General features: G+C 33.3%; 1 protein-coding gene across 2 annotated transcripts in view; it reads right to left on the bottom strand.

Annotated features, from left to right (window-relative positions):
- Window positions 1-225: 225 nt before the first annotated feature.
- The window catches only part of ZCCHC2 (zinc finger CCHC-type containing 2), a 78,213-nt gene continuing 56,063 nt past the window's right edge, over window positions 226-22,375 (bottom strand). For both annotated transcript variants that reach the window (XM_051969909.1, XM_051969910.1), the window contains 6 exons: window positions 21,881-22,016; window positions 20,510-20,574; window positions 20,081-20,175; window positions 7,356-7,484; window positions 3,298-4,806; window positions 226-2,319 (listed from right to left, as the gene is read on the bottom strand). In XM_051969909.1, the coding sequence (XP_051825869.1) occupies window positions 2,252-2,319; window positions 3,298-4,806; window positions 7,356-7,484; window positions 20,081-20,175; window positions 20,510-20,574; window positions 21,881-22,016 (2,002 nt within the window). In that variant the 3' untranslated portion in view covers window positions 226-2,251. The remainder of the gene's footprint in view (window positions 2,320-3,297; window positions 4,807-7,355; window positions 7,485-20,080; window positions 20,176-20,509; window positions 20,575-21,880; window positions 22,017-22,375) is intronic.

Below are 22,375 nucleotides of genomic sequence, written 5' to 3'. Positions count from 1 at the left end.
CTGATTTTCTTCAGCTATCATTCACCCAATAAAGTCCAAGAAAATAAAATCAGTCAGAAACAGAAACTGAAAAAGCCAGTTAGATGAATTGTTGTAGTGAAATTATCTCCAACATCAGGCATGTGGGTTCTTGACTTAGAAAATCCCAGAATATCGTAAATGGTATTCTATCTTACTTAGGACTTTCAGTATAATTAACAATAAAGCAAAAATACTTAAGAGAAATTGTTTTTCATTTTTTATTGCTGTTAATTCAAGGAAAAAAGATTGCATAAAATCCAATCTGTTCTAGAAATATAAGTGACCTTTCCAGTACATAACATTTCAAATATCAAAGTATATGGTAAACATACAAATAAAGAGAAGGTAACGTACCTCCTATTTACAGTACACTGTATTTTAAATCATAAAATAAGCTCCATAAAGTACAACTGGCAGGTAATTCACAATGCAGGTCCATGTGGTGCTTATCAAAACTCTCACTTGAACAACTCAACTGCAGTTTAGCAATTCATTTAATAATGTGGTCCAAAAATACCCAGATCAAATAAAATATTTTTAATCAAAATAATTTCCTTTACTAAAACTTTTTTTTTTAATTTTTAAATTAAAGCTTTCATCTACCCTTTGTGCCCACCCACTCCCTTCCCCTGCCCTCCCACCCTTGAAAGAAAGTTTCAAAATGTACACTGGTGCTATAAATATAGATGCTACCTATGAAGCATTAAATTAAGCTTCTTTTTTTTTCTTCTTCAAGTTTTTCCTTGTGTTTAGCAATTTGTTAGGCGTCTGACTCAAGACCAAACATTTAAGTTCCTCTGCTGCATTCTGATATCACACTCCTTAGAAAGAAAACCTATTATTCCTACTATCAACTGAGGAATTGAAAAAACAAACAAAAAAACCTATGAATATACAGTGGTAGTTGTTCATTGCTGTTGAATGCAGCAGTTATCAAAATACACTCAAATCTTCCAGATAACCTCAGTGCACTTTAGGAAATCAAAAAATACCTGGAAGCAATTTAGAACATAGATTGGCTTTAAAAAAAAAACAGCAGCATTAAACTTAGTGACATGACACTGACATGATTAATACCATCTTACACTCAAAATTCAGTCTTTCACATTATAATCACGCATAGTGGTAAACTGTTATAAAATAGTGACTTTGCTACGAGAGACAGGTTATAATACTAATACCTGACTTTTGTAGAAAACCATAGCTTCTGTTCAGATTGAAATAAACCACTTACATTCTAAATACAAGGTAACACTGTAACAGTATGTAGAGGAAAAATTTTTTTACTCAAGTAACGTGTCCATTTTAGTATGACACGGAAGTAGACTAACTTCAAAAAAGAAAACAGGCTGTCATCTTTCATTACAAATGCAAACACACAGGAATACAACATTCACACCATTTTGTTCACTTTGTGTCTCTCTGAATCAACAGGCTAAAAGATTTTATTGGAAATAAAAAAGTTTTTTTCCCCCATTTAAAAAGAAAGCTCTTGTCCATTTTTTTTTTTTTTTTTGGGAACAAGTTCATATGGGTTTTCACCTCCTCCCCTTTCTTTCACATATTTTAATTTGCTTTGGACACACAAGTGCTGCATATATGTATATTATACTATTTGTTACATATATACACACACTATTCTGAGAATCTGATTTCTCTCCTAAGAGTAAGATGAAACACTTTACCCTCAATTTATGAGCAGAGCAATTTACAAAAGTGTGGACAAGTATAAACTGCAGATTACTCATGCAGGCCCATGTAGCATGTGGATAAAGTGAGGACGGGAGAGGGAAAAGCAGCAGTACAGGGAGAAATCGGAAGGGTATTTTGGGGAAAGGAGTGTGGAGTGGGACCAAGTTTTGTTCTTAACCATATGACTACTTTACCAGTGCTGTCAAAGGTTAAATATGACATTTTAAAAGATGCAGTAAACATTGCACATGTCAAGTCTTCAGTGTAAAAAGTACGCTTCAATGCTTTCCTTTGATATTTTGGCTGTGTGTTTAATTACATGTATCATACAAGCCTGTTGTTGAACCAGGAGACCAGAGGCTCAAAAGTATTCTTCTTTTGTTTTGGAACATTGTTGCAAGAGAAATGAAAAATCCCAACTGCATAGAAATCCGGGGAAATATAAAGGCAAGACAAAAAAAACTTTCCTTCCCCTCCTCACCCTCCCACTCCCACTTTCCCCAAGCTTCAGTGTATTAAGAGGCAATGTTTACTTGTTTCAGTCTGCAGAATCCAACGTATCATTAGAAGGGGGAGGGGGAGGTGCGTATCTCAGTCTGTAAGTGCCTAAAACAGGAAAGACAGAACTGCTAAGTCACTGCTTACAATTAAATGGATTACAAATCACTACAAGATATCAAATGGACATGCTCTTCAGAAGGCACTTTCTTCAGCACTAGTTAAGTTCCAAAATGGTAAATAAAACTACTTAAGAAATCCATTAACATGAAGTTTGTGCTTTAAGTCCAATCTAAAATGATGTAGAATTTCATCTTCTGAAAAAAAGAAAGGCTAAAATAAACACCAAATATCAAGACTGGTCTTTCCTGTTAAGGTTTGGCAAAATGACAAAGGCCAATGTGAGTGTAGTGTTGACAAGAGTTTGAGAACATTGCATCCAATGTCCTGCTCATATAATTTTTTTTTTTTTTGCTCCCTTTGGTTGTATTAAATTTAATTCACATTCACTCATCCCCAAGTCACTGCTCTAATATCTTGTTTCTACAAATGTAGTAGAATTTTGGAGATGAATCCACCTTAGATTTGCTGGGAGTTGATGAATGAGGCTGGCTGGTTGTGCATAGATATCCTAAATAGTTATTTTATAAACATAATTGGATGGCTAGACTATTATCTAATTTTTCAATATTTAAAATTTTTGCTTACTATTTAAGAAAAACATAATTTACAAGACCTTGTTCAAAAAACAAAAAAAGGTATTGTGATGAGACCTTACATTCCAGAATGAATAATTTCACTCTTTTTTTATGAATGCTATGAAAACATACAAGGCTTTTGCTTAAAAGCCCTGATGTTCCATTCTTCATCTGCAAACTAAGTCTCTATGAACCTCACTGTGTTCTATGTAACCTGCCTGGGTAATTAATTAAATGAGCTATTCTGAAATGTTCATTTTATACTTCACCACTAATACACAACATACACAAAGACACACAGACACATCTTTTTGCCATAACAGAATCACCATGATCAAGGTAGACTGGTAAGCTCAAAAACAAGTCCTTTGGGAGTTATCATGATTACCTTGTTGATTGGCCTCCATTGATGACTGCTTACAGTCCTGCGCATAGTGTCCGCTTACACCACAATTGTAACATGAAACATTCCCATTCTTCTTGGGCCCCGATCCATTTGAGTTGGCAACTACATTAGGTGCTGGATATACAGGGTAGAATCTCCCAAATCCTGCCATCTGCTGCATGCCGTAGTTGGCTTGGTTCCCCATTACTGGGTCATGCATCAGTCCATTCGCGTATGGAGTCTGAGGCAGAAAAAAGGGAAGTTGGGTTCCATTGTTCTGATGTGCTTGGTTGAGGTAGCTGCCATTGCAAAGAGATGGCAGAGTAAAGAACGATGGAACTCTATACATTGGTCCAGGCATTGGATTAGGATAAAAGTAACTATTTATTTGAAGGTTTCCATTGGTCCCACAGCTGCACCTTCGTCCACAGGAACCACATGGCCCTGACCCTACTTGCTGGGGAGGTAATAGTGTCCCATTAGTGTTAGTATTTCCCACAGCATTTATGTAAGATGTGCTGTCACTCTGTGCAGTACTGTGTGTTAAAGCAGGGCTTGGGCTAGGAGCAGGGCCTGGTGTATGGGTAGGAACTGCAGGAGGAATAGAAGACTGGACCTGACTGACCCCTGTACTAGCTGATTGAGTTGATGTTGCTGCTGTATTTAGCACATTTGTATTCTGGTTAGGTAACACACTAGCAGAAAGGGGAGAGCCTGGTAGAGTGTAGGAAGCTGGTGGCTGTGCTGCTGCAGAGAGGCCAGCAGATGGAAGAACTACCTTTACATTGGTAGGCTGAGGGATTGTTCCTGTGTTTCCCTCAACTTGAGGCACCATTTGATTCAGTCCTACCACTTGGGATGCAGACTTTGTGATGGGATCTGTGGTAGCAACTGGAGATCCTGGAAAACTACCTGGGTTGTGGACTGGAATAAAGGCAGTGTTTGGTGATCCAATGCTCAAGTTTCCCGTGGGCTGTTGTGGAACATTTACTGTGCAACTCTCTGAAGGTCCCTGTGGAGATGGTATTTTTAGCCTGTGTATTGCCAAGTGCAAAGCTGGACTACCAGGCTGGACAGTATGTGGAAGGAAAGGGGATGGTACAGGTAAAGGGGAAGGCAAGAGCTCAAGACGTTTTTCTGATTCTCCAGAAGCAGCTGTTGGTCCTAATATTCCAACTGGTGTTGAATTTGTAGATTCTCGTATTGCAGAAATAGCAACTGGACTAGTAACAAGCATCCCCACAGCTTTGCCTTCAGCAGTTTTGGGTGAAGGGACAACAACTTCAGACTTCTGTGCACCATTGTGCATAACACAGTGTAAGGCAGGCATAAATGAAATGTGTTGATATTTAGAAGGGTTTAAAGGATCCTCTGAAATATTTCCATTCTCATTTCCTAATGAAGAAATCTGAGCAGGTGGTTTGATATTGACAGTAGATGGGTTGACAGTGCCATAACCTGTAAACCTGGTTGTAGTTGGATTCCCTGAATCCTCAGAATTGCTGTCTGTGTCTAATGGAAATAAATAAGTGAAGGTTAAAATATAAGTATTACTTTCATGTCTCATTTTAAATATTAGTTTAGAATGTTATAAACTAACAACTGAGTTTTGAACTGTGAAAGAAATGACCCCTTCTCCCAACTTGATCATTTCCCCCTCCTGTCACAACAAAAAATAGTGAGTTCTGAAAATAGAAAAGAGATAAAAACTCAGGCCAAACAGCAACCATACCAAGAATAAATATCATAAAATAAAAATCTGCTAGCAAAACACTTTATATAAAGGTTCAAAATTATTTAAGTACTTAAAAATTTTTATCAACATAGAAAAAAACTCCACTTGATTCCATCTTGCATTGCTAAGTGCTGGTCATATTTATCTCAGATTACACTTGAAACATACATTACTACTAAAATATTAGCTCAAAATTTGAGAAGTAGGGACAAGAGATTGTATTTTGAGATGGAATGTTTCTCACCCTTAAAATGTCAATTGAAACAGGAAATTGCCTTTTTTACTTTTAAAATAGCAGTTAATTAGTATGAGTACCAGAGTAAATTACAATGTATTTCTATGGTCCAAGAGAATCAAAAATATAATAATACACCCATCAGAGCTAAATTTTCTCTATTTAGAACACATTCGGACATTTAAAATGCTGATACTGACATTCTGTCACTTGGTTCCTAGACTTTATTGTTCAATGGAAAGAAAGATTGAAATCTGATTTAGACTTTAAAAACCCATTTCCTCAAATTATTTTCTTTAAATTATATACTATATAGACTTATGCATGAAGATCACATATAATGATTACAGATTTTTTTCTGCATAAATATAAGTTGGGATATAGGTATCATGAATTTTAAAATTTTTATAATAACTGTAAAATCAGTAGTTACCTGGTATGCCTTTCAAATTAGTGAAGCATTATCAACTAGATATAATCATTTTTTGTGATAAAATAGTATTCAACACAATACCACAGGTAAAAATATTGCAAAGGAAAAATATTCCCTGGTTGATTTGTTTACAAATTCTTTCTTGCTTAATTTTGGAGGGGAAAAAAAAAGATCCAATTGCTTGACACCTACAGAATACATAGCACACGAGGGATTTTTTGAGGCTACATTTGTGTTCTGTTAAAGTCTCAATCTACACCAGTAAAGGAAATATCTAGACCTATGAAATCACTGACTCTTGAAGTGGGTGGCAGTACAGAGTCAAAAGACATAGGTTCAAATTCTATCTCCAAAAATTCCTAGTTGAGTAACCATGCACAAGTTACAACTTTTCTTAGCCTCAGTTGCTCTGCCTGTAAAATGGGGATAATACCTGTATTATCTACTTCAGAGGGTTCTCATGAGATTGAAGAGAGAATGTATTAAAATGCTTTTTAATCCTTAAAGTGAAATAAGTATCAATCATCATTACATTAAGCCTGAGTTTACCTGAAAGTGGGGTAGAGGGAGAAACATTTCAAATAAGCAGCTGAATCACAGAACTCTCTTGCTTTAACTGCCTATACTGTTTACCTATCCTCATTCAAACTCACCCATCACATGACTCATGGATGCTGACTGTGGGTTAGTTTCTTTTGATCTGTCTTCCCTCTACTAAAAATTCTGTCTACCAAGACAGAGTTAATATCTATCTATAATATCTAATAACAAGAGTTAATATTTATGTAGTAGAACCTTAAGACTAAAGACACCGACAGGCAATCGCTATTAGCCAAAACTATTACATGTCCTATAAAAGCTATTATAATGTTTAGTATTTGTTTTGATAAGCTAGAAAGATCTTAGTTGTACAGGGGTAAATATATAAACTCAGTCTCACTGCTTTGTCATATTACATTATTATAATGTAGAAAATTTAAGCATTGAAAAATTTTAGGTTGTACCTCAAAAAATCATCTCACTTGAGAGCTGAAATGTAGATTTCACAGTATTTATCTATATGAAGGTAAATATTTGTTTATAGGAGATTCTGAGTCCACAGAAAAGGGGTACATCTGATTGATGCAACTAATCCAGTATTAATCAAGTTATGAGAATAATTAATTACACATTCTCTCACATTTACTCAAATATCTTCTGACACTACCTTTTGTGGTAACCCTTTCTTCCTATTCATCTTCATCATGCATACAAATGTACATAAGATTCTAAAATCAGTAAGATTTTAAAGATTATATACAAGATTATAAAATCATCAACTTTACTACTATCTGTTGAAAGCATTATGTTCAAAGAGGGTCTACAACTAGGAGAGAAAGTTATTAGGTTAAATGAATCAATTAAGCTAAAGATAAATAAAGACATTCTTAGGAAAATATAAGTGCTTCAGAATGTTTTAGACTTTCAGATATTGACTAAGCAATTTAAACTAAGTCCAGTTTTGATAGAAGCAGTTACTTTCAGACTATATCCACTTCTTCCAAGAGCAGCAGACTGTTAAAAAAAAAAAAGTAAGAAAAACAAACCCATAACTTTTATTTACATGTCCAATCAGGTTTCTGTTTTAAGAGACAAGACACACATGCCACAAATCCAACCTCTGTCTTTTTCTTCTTCACTTTCAAAGCTTTCCCTTCCATCATGCCGTGGACTAGAAGGAGAACTGTAACTCTCTGAAGATGTTTCTCCACAGGTATCATGTCCAGATCCAATATCCAAGTTGGGATCTAAAAATAAAGACAGTATCTTTATCTTATCATATGATAAGGATCTGAAACCAGTTTCCTATCTGGATTCTTAAATAAGATAACATATTAAACAAACTTAAAAAACTAGCTCTTTACCCAGAAAAGAATTCAATCCCCACGTGGAAACTACAGGGCAAACAAAGCTTAAAACAAAGTTTAACAAATATCCATTCTTAAGATTCCATAAAAGAATATTTGATTAGATATCAGGGGGATTCTATTTAGACAAGTTTACATTAACATTTTAATGAATTATTTAAGAAGATATCTTTAGACAGACAAAGATATAGTAAAATATCAATGTACAGGGGATATTTCTTTCTTTTTACATTAAAAAAGGTAATATGATACATATATAGTTAGCATTATTATACTTGTTACCCAAGAAGTAACAATAAACTTTCCTTTATACAGAACAGAGGTAAAAAATATTTTGATTAAGCAAATTCAATCAAATTAATTCAATCAAAGAATGACCATTAAATAAAAGACAACATACTAGGAAATAGTCTTGTTATTCCAGAGCTGCCATATACTGACCAAGTTTTAAAGAATAAAATATAGTCAATTTTCAACATTCACATGTTTAATGTGTTCAACTTGAAGAATTCTCCCTTTTTTATTAGTAACCTCATTTTCACTTTTATGTTGGGAATTTGCAGCTGTGTATAGTAGAAGGAAAAAATGAAAGGTGTGATGTGGCAAGTTTATATCTGCAAAATATATATATATGTAAAAATGTTTGTGAATTCACTCAAGAAAATGTTCAATTCGCCTCTCAAGTTCATATGGAAAAATGGCTAAGTTTGTGGGTAAATGAGATGGTGGACATTCCCCTGTGCTCTTGGGACCAAGTGGGCATGCTGCTTCCTTTCCTACTTGTGCTACATCCTGGCACTGAGCAAAAGACTTGCATGTCATATCTACCCTGTGGCAGGAAAAGACTTCAGAAATCATTGAACACAATGACCTCATTTGACAAATGAGGGAAATGAATCCCACAGACTAGCAGAGTTGGCCAAAATGACAAGAGGTAGCAGAACTGGGAGACTGGGAGAATGATTAATCCCACTAGTATAAGTACACTCTCTACTAGAGCAGAATGCAACTATTCATGTCTTATTCTGGAGAAATTTGTTCATTTGCTATTGTTAATATCTGATTTTTAAAAATTTATCCAATTTAGTTAGTATTTCTGAGGTTAGGCTTAGTAGTGGCATTATTGAGTGAGAGGGTATGCATAACATATAACTTTTGAGGCACTGTTCTAAAATGCTTTCTGGAACAGCTAAACTGAGTCACAGTTTCAGCACCAATTTATTTAAACTATTTTTTCATAACCCCTTCAACATTTATTATTTTCCATTTTGGGGTTAACTTTTCTGAAATGATGAGTGTGAAACCTCAAAGTTGTCTTAATGTGCAGTTCTCTATTTGTGATTTGGAGCTTTTTTCTCCCCATAAAACTTTTAGTATATTGCATTTCTTCCTTTGTAAATGGCTTGCTCAGTTTTTAAATAAGGATTACTATTAGTATGAAACTGGATGTTAGTAGTGCTTTGTATTTAAAAGCAATACCTATGGGATAATGTTCCTGTAACAACTCAACTTAGACCAAAATGAGTTGTCTATACAGATTTAAGTTAATTTAAGTTATGTGGTAGTTGGAGCATTTAAGGTTAGCTATTAGTGAATCTAAACTGACATATATAGGGTTGGGAAAGCATATCACCAGTGCAATATATAACAACTTCCACAATAGCTGTAACTAGTTCAAATTTCCCTTTGACATCATATTGTAGAAAACAAATCAAAAACCAAACTCTCCTAAACCCCAAACCAAAATGCTTCCTTTAAAGATAAACCAAAGAAGCAGTTTCATGTCTTAAACTTCATTTTGTAAAGCACTTTGCAGATGCACTTTCAGTTACTCCTAAATCCTGATTTATTGAAGAATTTCCTTTCTAATTAATCAGTGCAAACATAAGTTGGCTGAAGTAACCTAACAAAATACCCTTATGTTTTAGTATTAAGAAAGTGACATTTCAATAAGACTATTGAAATGCAAAAAACAAAAAAAAAAAGCCTGTTTAAATAAATTAGAAGTTTGTTTGGGACTAATTTTGTAGAAAATTTTTAAATGACCTGAGGTGAAGAAAAACAGACCACACCAGAGCCAAAGGACTACACCAGATGTTTCTAGAGGAAGGGAGACACCTACTTTTCCCCTTTGATTTTTGTTAAGCATCATCCATTTTTCCTTTCACAGTCTTGCCTTATAAGTCCCAAGAAAACCTTGAAGTGTTTGTCTTTGGTCTAAAAGAGATGCCCAAATGACCATCCTTTTTAATGTAATAACCTGTTGGATTTGTTAATAAAATGATTAAAATGTCATTCCCTACTTCCTGCAAAAGAAAAAAAAAACCACAACCCAGCCCACTCATGTATTTCATTATTTACCAACTGGGGAATCGCTAATTCTTACAGATTTGAAAACAGTTGTTCATCTATCTTGAGAATGGATTCCTTAACAGCAAAACTTGCTATAAAAGTTCCCTCCATCCCCCAAGATAGTTACTTCCTTTCTAATGACAGCTGCATTGATTTTGTTTCAGTAAAAGACTTAAATTTTATGTAATCCAAATTTCCTCATCTTTTTTGATCCCCTTCATCCTTTCTTCTGGCCATTAACTCTTCTCATAGATGTAAAATCTAGATTTTTTTATGTTTATATAAGTTATGTAAACATTTGTACCCTGACTTGGTATATGGTGAGATATTGATCTATAACTAGTTTTTGCCAGGCTGCTTTCCAGTTTTCCTAATAGTTTTTGCTAAATGAAAAGTCCTTGCTGCAGAAGCTGGGATTTTGTGATTATCTATAAGATTATTCTATGCTACTATGGTTGTTTGTCTAAGCTACTATGCTTATTGCCTATTCTGTTAATCAATTTCTCTATTTATTTAACCAGTGCCAAATGGTTTTTGATGATTACTGCTTTGATGATTTACTGCAAAAAATGTTTGCCACTACTTTTTCTAGTTCCATAATGTAAATCACTTGGGAGTCTAATAGTATGACATTGACTAAGCAGTTAATTTTCTGCCTAAAATTAGGCACTAATTATTTTTTAAATAATTTTTGGTGTACTGGTTTGGGATAACTACAAACAATGAATCATTTCTCTATATATTTAGATCTTTTTCTGTAAAGTGTTTTGCTACTTTCTATTTCTAAATATTAGTAAGAAATATTCTATTTCTAAATATTAGTAAGAGGACCCAAGTTTTTTTTTTTTTTACATTCTGTATTTATTTTAAATCCCAATGCTCCTTTTTTTCATTTTGCTGAGTATTGTTATAACACACAAAATTGCTAAAGATTTATGTGGGTGGATTTGGGTTTTCTTCTTGGGGGAAATTCTGTAATATTATTTATAATTTCTTTCAATTAAATTTAAGTTGTATTTTTAGGGGGTTCTTGAATTACACTATAATATTCTCTGCTTCTTCAATGCTTATGCTTATTACCCAAATTTGTGCTTGTTGTCTTGATGCTATAGCCCTTTTAACACTATATCAAATAGTAACAGGGCACATCCTTGCTTTGGCCCTGATCTTATTATCTTATTGGAAAGGCCAATAACGTCCTTATTACATATAATACTAGATTTTGGCACAGAATATCTATTAATTTACTATAATAAGCCTGTTTATTTCCTGTTTTCTTTAAATGCGCACGCGCGCGCGCGCGCACACACACACACACACACACACACACACACACACACAAAAACTACAAATCAGATATAGATACTGTAGTTTGCCAAAAGCCATTTCAGCATCTATTGACAAAATTTTTGTTGTTATTAACATATGATCAGTTATACTTTTCCTATTTTTTTGTCTTTAATTTAATTTTTATTTAATTTGGTTTAAATTTAATTTGAGTATCATTTTTTCCTTGATATAAAGCTGTAGTCTCTTTGAAAATATTTTATTTGAAATTTTTACAGCATTATTTATTAATGATATTGATTTAGTCTTTTTTCTCTGTTTTTACTTTTTTTGGCTTAACAATAAAGATCATATTTGGATCACTGAAGGAATTTGGTAAGATTACTTCTTATTTTTGTGGTCTGCTTGCAAAATTAGAAAATACTATAAATGTTCCAAATGAATTATTGGAATTGTTCTTTGATTCTTAAAAAAAAAAAATGTTTTCCTGTAAATATACTTGGTCTCAAAGTTTTTTTGGGGGGGAGGAGGAATTTATTTTTTGGCTTTTTCAATACCTTTTTCTGAGGCCAAGTTATTTAATATAAATATTTTGTATTTTTGTAAATGAGCATCTATTTCATTTTTTGGGTTTTTACATACAGTTTTCTATAAAAAAATTTCTAATAATATCCTCTATTTCATTTTCATTTGATTTCTTTTTTTATTCTGATACTTGTAATTTGGTTTTCCTCTGTTTAAAAAGAAAACTAGGCTAATAATTAATGTTTTGTTCCCCCCCTTTCAAAAAAAAAAAAAGAGCTCCTAGTTTTTATTCAACTTTTAAAACTTCCAATGTTGTTAATCTCTTGTTTTTAGAATTATTGCTTTGGTGTTTAAGGTTTCAAAATGTTTTCTAGTTTATTTTTTTAATGCACAACCAATTTAGCTGTTTTCTTTTCTCATTGTCAAAAATATTTATAGAGATATAAATTTTCCCTCAAGGACTGCTTTGATATCCCCGGCAATTTTGCCATCTTGTCTTATGATTATGTTTAATGAAATTATTTGCCATTTCTGTACTTTGCTCTTAGACACCATTCCTATATCATTTAAGATAATGTTATTTAGTCTTCAATTAATTTGTAATTCTTTCTTCAATGGTTCTTTACTGACTAAGAATGTTTTTAATATTTCTACATTTTAATGGCCTAATTCAGAATCATTTTAAGTGAATAATGAAAAATATGTGATCTCCTTCCTGTTCGTACTTAATAACCATCAGAAGTCTATAACTAATTTTTCTAAAATTCTATTCACAGACTTAACATCTTTTCCAGTAATTTTTTGTCTAGATTTACCTAGTTCTGAACATGGCACAGTAAGATTCCATTACTATTATAGTTTTATAATCTATTTCTATTATAGTTTTATTATCTATTTCTCCTTGTAACTCCTTTAGTATTTCCTTTGAGTATTTATATTACTGTAGATTAATTCATTGTCTATGGCATCTGTTGCAATAAAAATCTGTGATAAAGAGAAACCGAGGCACAGAGTTCTAAGCATGATCAATTTATTAGCAAAGCTAGCAATTGCCAACAAATGGGATCCAAGGCTCCTCAATAACCAAGGATCCATCTGACAATCAAGGCAGTTCCTTTATAGTTACACAGAAGAAAACAGACAGTGACATCAATGGCACAACAGAGGCATATCTCACTTCTGACTGGTTAGTGCTAAGGTCAATTAACCACAATTTACTTCAATTTATTACCAAGTAGACTAACATCCTTTGGGAAGTTCCCATGGTTGGCAATTGCTGAGGGAGAACAGCACACGTACAGGTTACATGCTAGCAAATTCTAACAGATTAGGATATAAATGAGGACACTGTGGCTGGAAACTCCTGAGAAATAGAAAGTACTGGGTAGAGGGTAGTTTGTGTTACAAAACAGGAGATTAATAGGAGTTTAAAGAAACAGGAGTTCAGAGAGAATTCAAGTTAACATTTAAGAGAGAATAATACAAAGCAGCAACTTGATTGTTAATACATAATAAACTGATTAAGACTTGACAAAATAATACAAAATAAAGTGGGGTATCAATTTTCAATTCCACATATCTTTCAGCAAAATGTAGATTTCCTGTTTCCCTCAATTAAGTCAATTTTTGCTGTTTTTTTTTTTTTGAGATTATGATTGCAATTCCCCTTCTATCCCACCTCCACCCCACCCATCCATTTCAATTAAAGCATAATAAGATTTTCTTCCAAACCTTTATAACAAATTTTAATGTTTACATATGTGTTTTTTATACACAGCAAATTGTAGAATTTTTTCTTATCCACACTGTTTACTGCCTTCTGTCCCAGGAACATTTGCCCCATTCTCATTTATGGTCATTAATTATGTGTTTTCCTTCCTCCTTATACTGACACTTTTTCTTTTCTTTGCTTCCCAACTCTTTATAAAAAAAAGTGAAGTGCAGTGAAACAAGTATGTTTTATACCAATGCTCTATGAAATCAGCTCCTGCTCCATTATGGATCTTCTGTTTCTCTCACCCATATCACCAATCACAAGTTCTTACCCTTTTAATTCCTTTTAAACTTTTCTTCTCAATCCCCAATTTGAGGTTAGGTATTATTATGCTTATGACTAAGGCCTCCCTAAACTTACTTTATTCCTCCCCTTCTGTTTTCTTATGTTTAATTTAATTTGTATATCAAACTCTTTGCTTGGTATGTGTTTGTGTATGTTCTATCCATCAATTAAAAAATTCCAGTGATGCCCATTCTTTCTTCTTTTGTATGTGTCCCACAATTATGTGTGGTAATACTTCCATAATACTCTCTCCATCCCTCTCCTTGAGAATATCTTCCCTCTTTCTTTTCTTTTATTACAAAAATCTATCAGAAGCACTCTCTACTCCTTTTAATTGAGGGATCTTTGACCCATGATGATGTCTCTCCAAATTAGAAACTAAACAGTCCTTTTCAATTCCTCACTTGTATTACCTTTTTATGTTACACTTATTCCCATATTTATGTTTCAAAATTTCCATTCAGGTCTTGTCTTTTCATCAGGAATTCCTGAAGTCCTTTACTTCATTAAAGATCCATTCCTTGTCTCCTTTCTACCTGTATTTAGCACAGGACACATGGTAGGTGTTTTTACTGACTTTTTGGTGTAAACCTCTTTCTTTGGCCTTGTGGATTACTGTATTCCATGAGCTCTATGCCTCTAAAATGATAGCTGCTAAATACTGAATATTCCTGATTAATTTCTTTGAACTTTAAACCTTGGACAATATATTTTCCTTTGCTAGCCACGCTCTTTTTTTTGAGGGGAGTTATGGCTTTTTGGTAGTCCCAATAAGTCTTAAATTATTCTTAATCTGTTTTGTAGGTCAATTATTTTTGACATGTGAAATATTATATTTTCTTCTATTATTCTGGTTTCATTTTATTATTTCTTTTTGTCTAGTGAAATAATTTTTACATAGTTTATCCTAATTTTCAAGGAGATTTAACATAGGAAGGTCCTGTATCTCTTGAACTAAGCTGTGATTTTTCTTTCAGTCTTTACTCCAAAGTTTTCATTTCAATTATTTTAAAGGTCTTTTCTTGCTTCATTGCTTTTAATAATTCTAACTGATCTTATGGCCATGCTGTGTTTTTTCTTTAAGGCTCTGCCTTTAAGTGTGGTGGAGTTCTTGGGTTTTTTCTGGGCTGGTGCTTTGGCAACATCAGTTTTCCCTCAACTCGCTTGTCTGTGCTTGGGCTGCCTAACCTCCACCCCTATTAACAGGTCTCTGCTCAGAGAGGTAATAAGTTTCAGGTTCCCTTTGACCTTTAATGTTCTGAGGATGGGATCTCCAAGGGCTTTTATGGCACTCTGTGAAGGAAATCTCAAGTAGTGGGGGTCTCACAATCTGACTCCTGGCCTCTTCCAAGATCCATACTTTCAGTTTCTGAGATTCTGAGGCTTTCTACTCTTGGGTGTTCTAGCTTTCAAAGTTACAGGAATGTCTGGCCCAATCTATAGTCACACAGTGAGAGGCTTTCATATCATTTGCTTAACACTAGTTTTCTGTCCCACCCCTACTCTCCTCTTCTCCCCCCCAAGTTGTGGGCTTCTGGATAATTTTTTGTACAATTCTGGTATAGCTAAAACAACTTTCTGCAGTGTCTTATTCATTTTCTTGATTGGTTTCATTGGAATAGATTATGGAAAATGGGTTGCCTGCCTCTATTCAGGCAACGATCTTGGGCAAATGTGCACATTCACAGCTTGAGTTATATTTCATGTTTAAAAAAAATAAATCAATGTTTGTATGACAAACCTGTTTCTATCTATTTCCTTATAGCTTTTCATGTCTATTAAATCACTTACAACACTGAGTGATATGAAGTAATTGTATTTATAACTATATTGTATCACCAGAAAAAGACTGGTATTAAAGAAAAAAAAAAGAAATTAGGATTTTGATAAAATGTAAGCTCCATGAACGATTATTTGTTCCCTTTCTTGTTTTTGGAGCTTAGAAGGAAACATGCATTTACTAAGCATCCTAACCAGGAATTGTATTTAGCACTTTACAAATATCTCGTTTGATAACAATCCTAGAATATAAAAGTTATCACTACAGTTTTATTTTATTTTATTTTTTACAATTGAAGGAACTTAGGCGGGGGGGGGGGGGGAGGAGGGTTAACTAGCTAGCACACGTCATATGGCTAATTAGGTGGATCTGAACTCAGGCCTACCTATCTAGGCACAGAAATGTTATCTATCACAGCTACTTACACCAAAGAAACAGAAAAAGTTAAATGCTTGCTGAATGATGTGACAAGAAACTCAGGATCTCTGAAGGCACTGCACAATTCCCCAAACATGATCTAGCTGTTATGACCCATTTAATTCATAGTCCAGTTTGCCATCCAACATATTTACATGAAAGACTAATTGACTAGTGTGTTGCCTATCATATAACCTAAACAATGTGCTTTTTCTTGAATATTGACTGTTTTGTGCAAATGTTTTAGCAATATGACTATAGATTTTATTGAAGAGGCTTTGATCTGGAACAGCATATAATTATTACTTTTTTCTTCCAAGCTCTTCATGATCCTTCATGATCTATCTATGGATAGAGATGACATCACAGAGATAGTTTTGTTCATTTCTATGAAAATTTATATAGGCAGCCTCTAAGAATCCCCCAAACCCCAATACACTTTTCTGATGGACATTTCATTTGGATACCCCACAAACATCTTAAAACATCTATGTCTAAATTCACTTTTATTATCTTTTTATCTAAACCCACAGTTGCTCCTAAATTCTGTATGTCAAGGGTGCCACCATTCTTCTAGTAATTGAGATTTGAAGTTTCATTCACATTCCATATTCCCCATTTGAATCTCCTTTACATATCTCATCAATTAGGAGGTTTTATGCCTTCTGATTCATTCTTAAACTAAGTCTCCTCTCTAAAGAAAAAATACCTCAAATCTGGTCACCATCATTTCTTGCAAAGCCCTGATTACTGCAATGGTCTTCTAATTGGTCATTCCATGTCCATTCTTTCTATTCTCCAAATAGCTGCCAAATTTATATTCCTAAAGAGCAGGTATGATTATATTACTCCCCCATCAAGAAGTTTCAGTGGCTCCCTAAAGCTTCTGGGATAAAATACACAATCTTTTGCTTGGCATTTAAATTCCTTCAAAATATTGCTCCAAAGTACCTTTCTAGACTGATTATTTACTTTTCTTTGTCTACTTTCTATCCTCACCTCATTTTCAAAACAATAAGCAGAATAATCTGCATGCTATGCTGCCTATGAGAGACATTCTGTGTTTGTCCATGCTGTCCCCATATGTCTACTATGCTTTGGATCCCACATGAAACCCCTCCTTGTTTTCTCAAATCAAGTGCCATCTCCTTCAAGAAAAACTTTCTTGATTTCCTCCAGTATGTACTGTCCTCCAAATTACTTTGTATTCTATAATCTTCATTTACTCAACTATGAACATGCCTCCCCCAACAGAATGTAAGCTTCTTGAGAGAACAGACTACTTCATTTTTGTATCTAAAATGCTGCCTGATTCACAAATCTGTGCTTAATAAATGTGTGCTAATGATGAACAACAAGAATATTACTTTAATTATCAATGGGAACATTTGGAGAAACTTGCCATCAACAAAGAATTCAATTTAAAAAATTTAATAAAGAATGTAGAATCCTTTTTAGATTCTATTCCATGAAATTGAAAAATGTGTTAGGTAAATATAGATCTCTTTCCTTGTTTTATGCTTTACTTGATAATGATAATCAGTCATCTAAGTTGAATAAAACTATCTCTGTGTTCATGTCTGGAACAGAATTATATTAACAGGTGAAAGATCTCTTTTGAAGAGGGTATTTAAAACTATAATTTAGTTCCAACAAGTCAAATCCTCTTGAAATGATAAAATAAAAGAAAGTGAAATCATATTTATACCCCTCTGTCAGCTAAATCTTAAACTGTGGGCTACAATTATTAGCAAAAGGCTACCTCTGTTCCATTTGTCATGTTTTGATTAAAGATATTCTCAATGTATGAATATTTTCCATGAAGACTTCCAAAGACGATAAAGTAGGCCAGTAGTCCTTGAATGTCTCTTAAAAATGCATAGTCTCTAAGCATAGGTTTATTTTTATTTATATTTTTATGTTTTTTGTCAGCTCCAACTGCTCTTTTGGACTTCAAAAGTGACATTACTTCTTAAATGGCTTCACTGCCCTGGAAAATATCATCACTAAAGAAACATAAGTAAATTTCTCTTTCATTTCAAATCAATTTCTTGTCTTTCCAATTTTATCCTTAAATGCTTTTAGGATTATTTGGCTTGGTTAAATCTCACTCCAAGTTTTCTGAAGACCAGTTTTTTCTCTTTGTAAACAAAACAACAGTGATTATAAAGAGTAGTTTCTAAACAACTTATAAACCTTTTGTGTATTTTTTTAAAATTTAAAATCCCAAACTGTTTTTTCCAAGTTTTCAGCATCCTCATATTTGTATGGAAGTCACTGTATAAACATCAAGATATTCTGAAAGATACTTTAAAATAAATACTTCATAGAACTTTCCTGTTTTTTTTTTTTTTTTTTATCTTTGAAACAGATGGTTAGACAAGTCTCAATGATCTACATTATTTATTTGCAGAAGTTGACCACAGCAATGTAGGGGCATGATGACTAAATATCCCATGAAATCACACTCTTTATGCCTTTAGTGCAGGATGATCACCCACTCTGCTCTTTTCCCCACCTCTGATGAAACTCTTTGAATTGTCTCAGTTTCAAATTCTTCATGGCTTCTGATTTCATTAATAGTGAAAATGTCAATAGGAGCTTGCTTTAGTATCTCTAGCAATTGGTCAACATGTTCAGGCAAATCGTCGAGAAACAAGGTTGATTCTTAGCATCCTCTGGCCCATTTTTCACCACTGTCACACTGAGGAAACACTACTGAGAGTTTTTTTTAATTTTTATTTTTTGACCAGTCTTCTGATTTTGAGTTTCTCTTTACTTAAACAGGTTGGCTCTTGGAATAGTCAGTCACTGGTCCTGTACTCTAATCCTTTCCAGCTTGGTAGGACCTGCCAGAAGTTTGTGTTCCCCTGGCTCAGTCTTTGAGAATCCCAGGTCACTTTCACATCAAGAAGAGATAGACGAGTACTTATGACTTTTGCAGAGGACCATTTAACCTATACTATAAAAAGATATACAAGGAAGTCTCAGGAAATCCTCAAGTTTTCCACCAGATATTTGTTCTATCAGAAAACATTTAGCTTTATGGAATGTTATTGTGTCATAAGAAAAGAGGAATATGAATACTGAGACCATGGGAAGACTTATATGAACCGATGCAAAGTAAAATGAACAGAACCAGGAATATAATATACACAATGACTACATAAATGGAAACAACAACAACAACAACAAAAAATGGGATACTGTGTAAATATGACGACTACCTGAAAAAAAAAATGAGAAAATGAACCTTTCTTTCTTCTTTGTAGAAATGGGGGACTATGGTTTTATATATGCCATATATGCTTTGCTATGTTGGTTAATGTTGCTCAATTGCTTTTTTCCTCTCTCTTATTCTCAATTGGAAATGAGATGACATAAAAACAACAACAATATGAAAAAAAATACTATAACTTACCTGTCTTCTGAGAAATGAAAGGTGGGGTAGGGAATCCTAGGGTCATTACAAGGGCTAAAATAGCTGTTAAGAAAAACTTCTTAGAATGGACATGGCTGTCTCCAAAGCTAGTCTGCATTATTAGTCTTTTTTTAAAAATGGAAAAAATTTTTGACATTTCTTAGTATTTAACTTCCCTAAATGTTAATCATTCATACTATATTTAAAAATATCTATTGCCAATCAAACTTAATCAACTGCAGAATAAAAACCTCCATTTATGAGATCAATCTTTGTTAAAGATCTATACATTACAAAAAAAATTTTTAAGGTCTATATATGTAGAAGACTATTAGTGATTTACTTTAAAACAAAAATTCTAAGACAAAAGATACCAGCAGAGGGAGCAACGTACTCAACAGAAAACTGGTAGTTAGTAAAAAGGCTAAACATATGACAAAAACAAAAAACGCACAAATATATAGACCTTTAAATTTTTAGATAAAATCACGGATATGAGTTAAGTTCCTTAAAAAGGACTAATCAGTCAATTATGTGAAAATCATATACAAATTTGGTTTTATTTCTGTCACTACAAATACTTTTGTTAATACCTTGTATTAAACAAACAAACAAATAAACAAAAACTCACTTACCTTTCACTGTGCCTCCATGGACATGCTGAGGTGTGGAAACACTAACACCATTAGTTCTACTGTTCAATCTACTGTCTGTCTTCTTAATTTTCTCCCTAAATTAAAGTTCATACACATTATAAATATTTCTTAATGACTATTAATGCTATGCACAAAAAACTAACTAGCAAACACACAACCTCTAAACTATCAAGTGGAAAGTTATCCCTGTACATTACTAAATTTATTTGAGGGACTACTGTTTAATACATTTCCCTATGCCATTATCTTAATGATACCTTTAAATGACAAATTAAGAGTATTTAGAACTTCAACTAAGGAATATTAATTTTATAGTAATCCATGAGCTTCATTTTCTACCAATCAGTCAAGAGATACAATTTGTATTATGTACATTCTTCACTACAGGTAATAACAAAGTCAACTTACTTTTCTATTTGAGGTTTTCCTTTCTTTTTACTTAATGAAGATAAGTTCCATTTATCTGCTGCATGCTAGAAGAATAACAAGACAATACATCAGAAAATAAAAGATTAATCATAATCAGATAACTATGGATAATCTAGTGTGCAATGGCAAAACATTTTTATCTAATTCTTAGTTGCGCCCCAACCATCTTCAACCTTTTTGAATCAGTTTCACTTACTTTCCCCCAAAATCCTATTTCTAAAAATAAAATAGTTAATAGTTTATATAGACTAAGGCTGGTCTAAGAGAAGTACAAAGACTTTTGTTGACTACGTTCAGAAGAAAGCTTGCAAATGACAGTATCCAGAACAAAGGAAAAATTATCCTATTTTCTAAGCACAAATCACTGTCCTCTTGAATAAATGGAATTTAATCCACATTACTGAATTTAAAACTATCCAATAAGCTTGATATTCTTCTATTTTGGTTTTTAAAAATACAATGAAATGTATATGGAGTAGCACTAGAAAAAACTGTTTCCAAAGGTAGTTTTCCAGGTGGAGAAAAGAAATATTTCATATCTTCTTTTCAATTGTTATAGGCCTTGCTATTGTCATTCCTGAAAATTGGACTCATTATACAGTTGACTCCAAGTAGCTGTTTTGTCCGACATTTTAGAAAATGAGGACTTTTTTGGGGGAGGGAAAACCTCCCATCACTAATGTATGCTCATGCCTCATCTGTAATGTACAGCCCTAGAAAATTACTTAGCATGCTGACTTGCTGGGAATTACCCTGATAGAATATGTCAGAAGCAGGACTTGAAACCAAGTCTTTCTGACTGGATCAATTACAATACGCCATGGTTGTCTCTACATTCACGTTATTTATTTTATGCAGATTAAATGGTATTAATAAACTATGGTTAAGTACTAATAAGTGTCCTTTTCAAATAAGCTTCAAAAGCCTTGTCATCAATTGATAGCAATACAAATGAGATATTAAAATCACTCAATAAAGGATTCCGAGGTATTGAAGGGATTCCTCTATGAAAGACAGTTTGCACATCAGGGAAAAGGCACAGAGAAGCTTCCATCTATAGCAGCAGAGGGAGTGTATTCATGCTAATGAATATAGTAAGAATGACCATATGCAATTTGTAGTAACTATTCCTATGGCTGTCCCCCATTCTCACTACATAACTCTGTATAGTAATTATTATAAAGCCTGACCTGAATTCTCCTGTGTAAAATCAGGGCTTTAATTTTCTTTTTCAAGTTAAAACATCTGATTAAAAAAGTCACTTCAGTTTTATTTTCTTTCCATATATAGACACCCTAATAATGTGTATCTTGAGCTAACAATTTCAGAAAGGAAGGTCGTCATATATACCTGGTCTACTAATGCTGTGCAGTGCTCTGGGTGCTGTAGAACACAACCTTTCTTTCTCCAGTCCATGACCATTCCATTTGGTTCAGAATGTTGTAGAGCAAGACCATCCAATGAGGAACAACTTGTACCCACAGTGCTGTCCGAAGAAGAAAGAAGTGGTTATTTTAAAAGTTTTTAACTTTTTAAAAGTATTTTTCAAGAAGGGAAGAAATTATATTATTCCATCCTGAAAGAAATTTCCACCTTTTTTTTTTTTTTAAACAAAAATTACTTGACCACTTAAAAATCCCAACCTCCAAAATAGCAATCAAGTATAAGTATTCATTATATTTCCATACCCACAATATTTGCACTTAAATTTTAGCAATTCATATTTTATTAGAATGTTTACCCATAAGAAAATATATCAAGTTTATTCATTCACTAAAGACCTCTAAAAATTAACTACAACTTTAAAAGCTGTGTAAATGTCTGGAATGCACATATCTGTGACAA

This window comes from Antechinus flavipes, chromosome 1, assembly GCF_016432865.1.
Source record: "Antechinus flavipes isolate AdamAnt ecotype Samford, QLD, Australia chromosome 1, AdamAnt_v2, whole genome shotgun sequence".
Lineage (NCBI taxonomy): Eukaryota > Metazoa > Chordata > Mammalia > Dasyuromorphia > Dasyuridae > Antechinus > Antechinus flavipes.
This window is presented reverse-complemented; position numbering and strand designations above follow the sequence as displayed.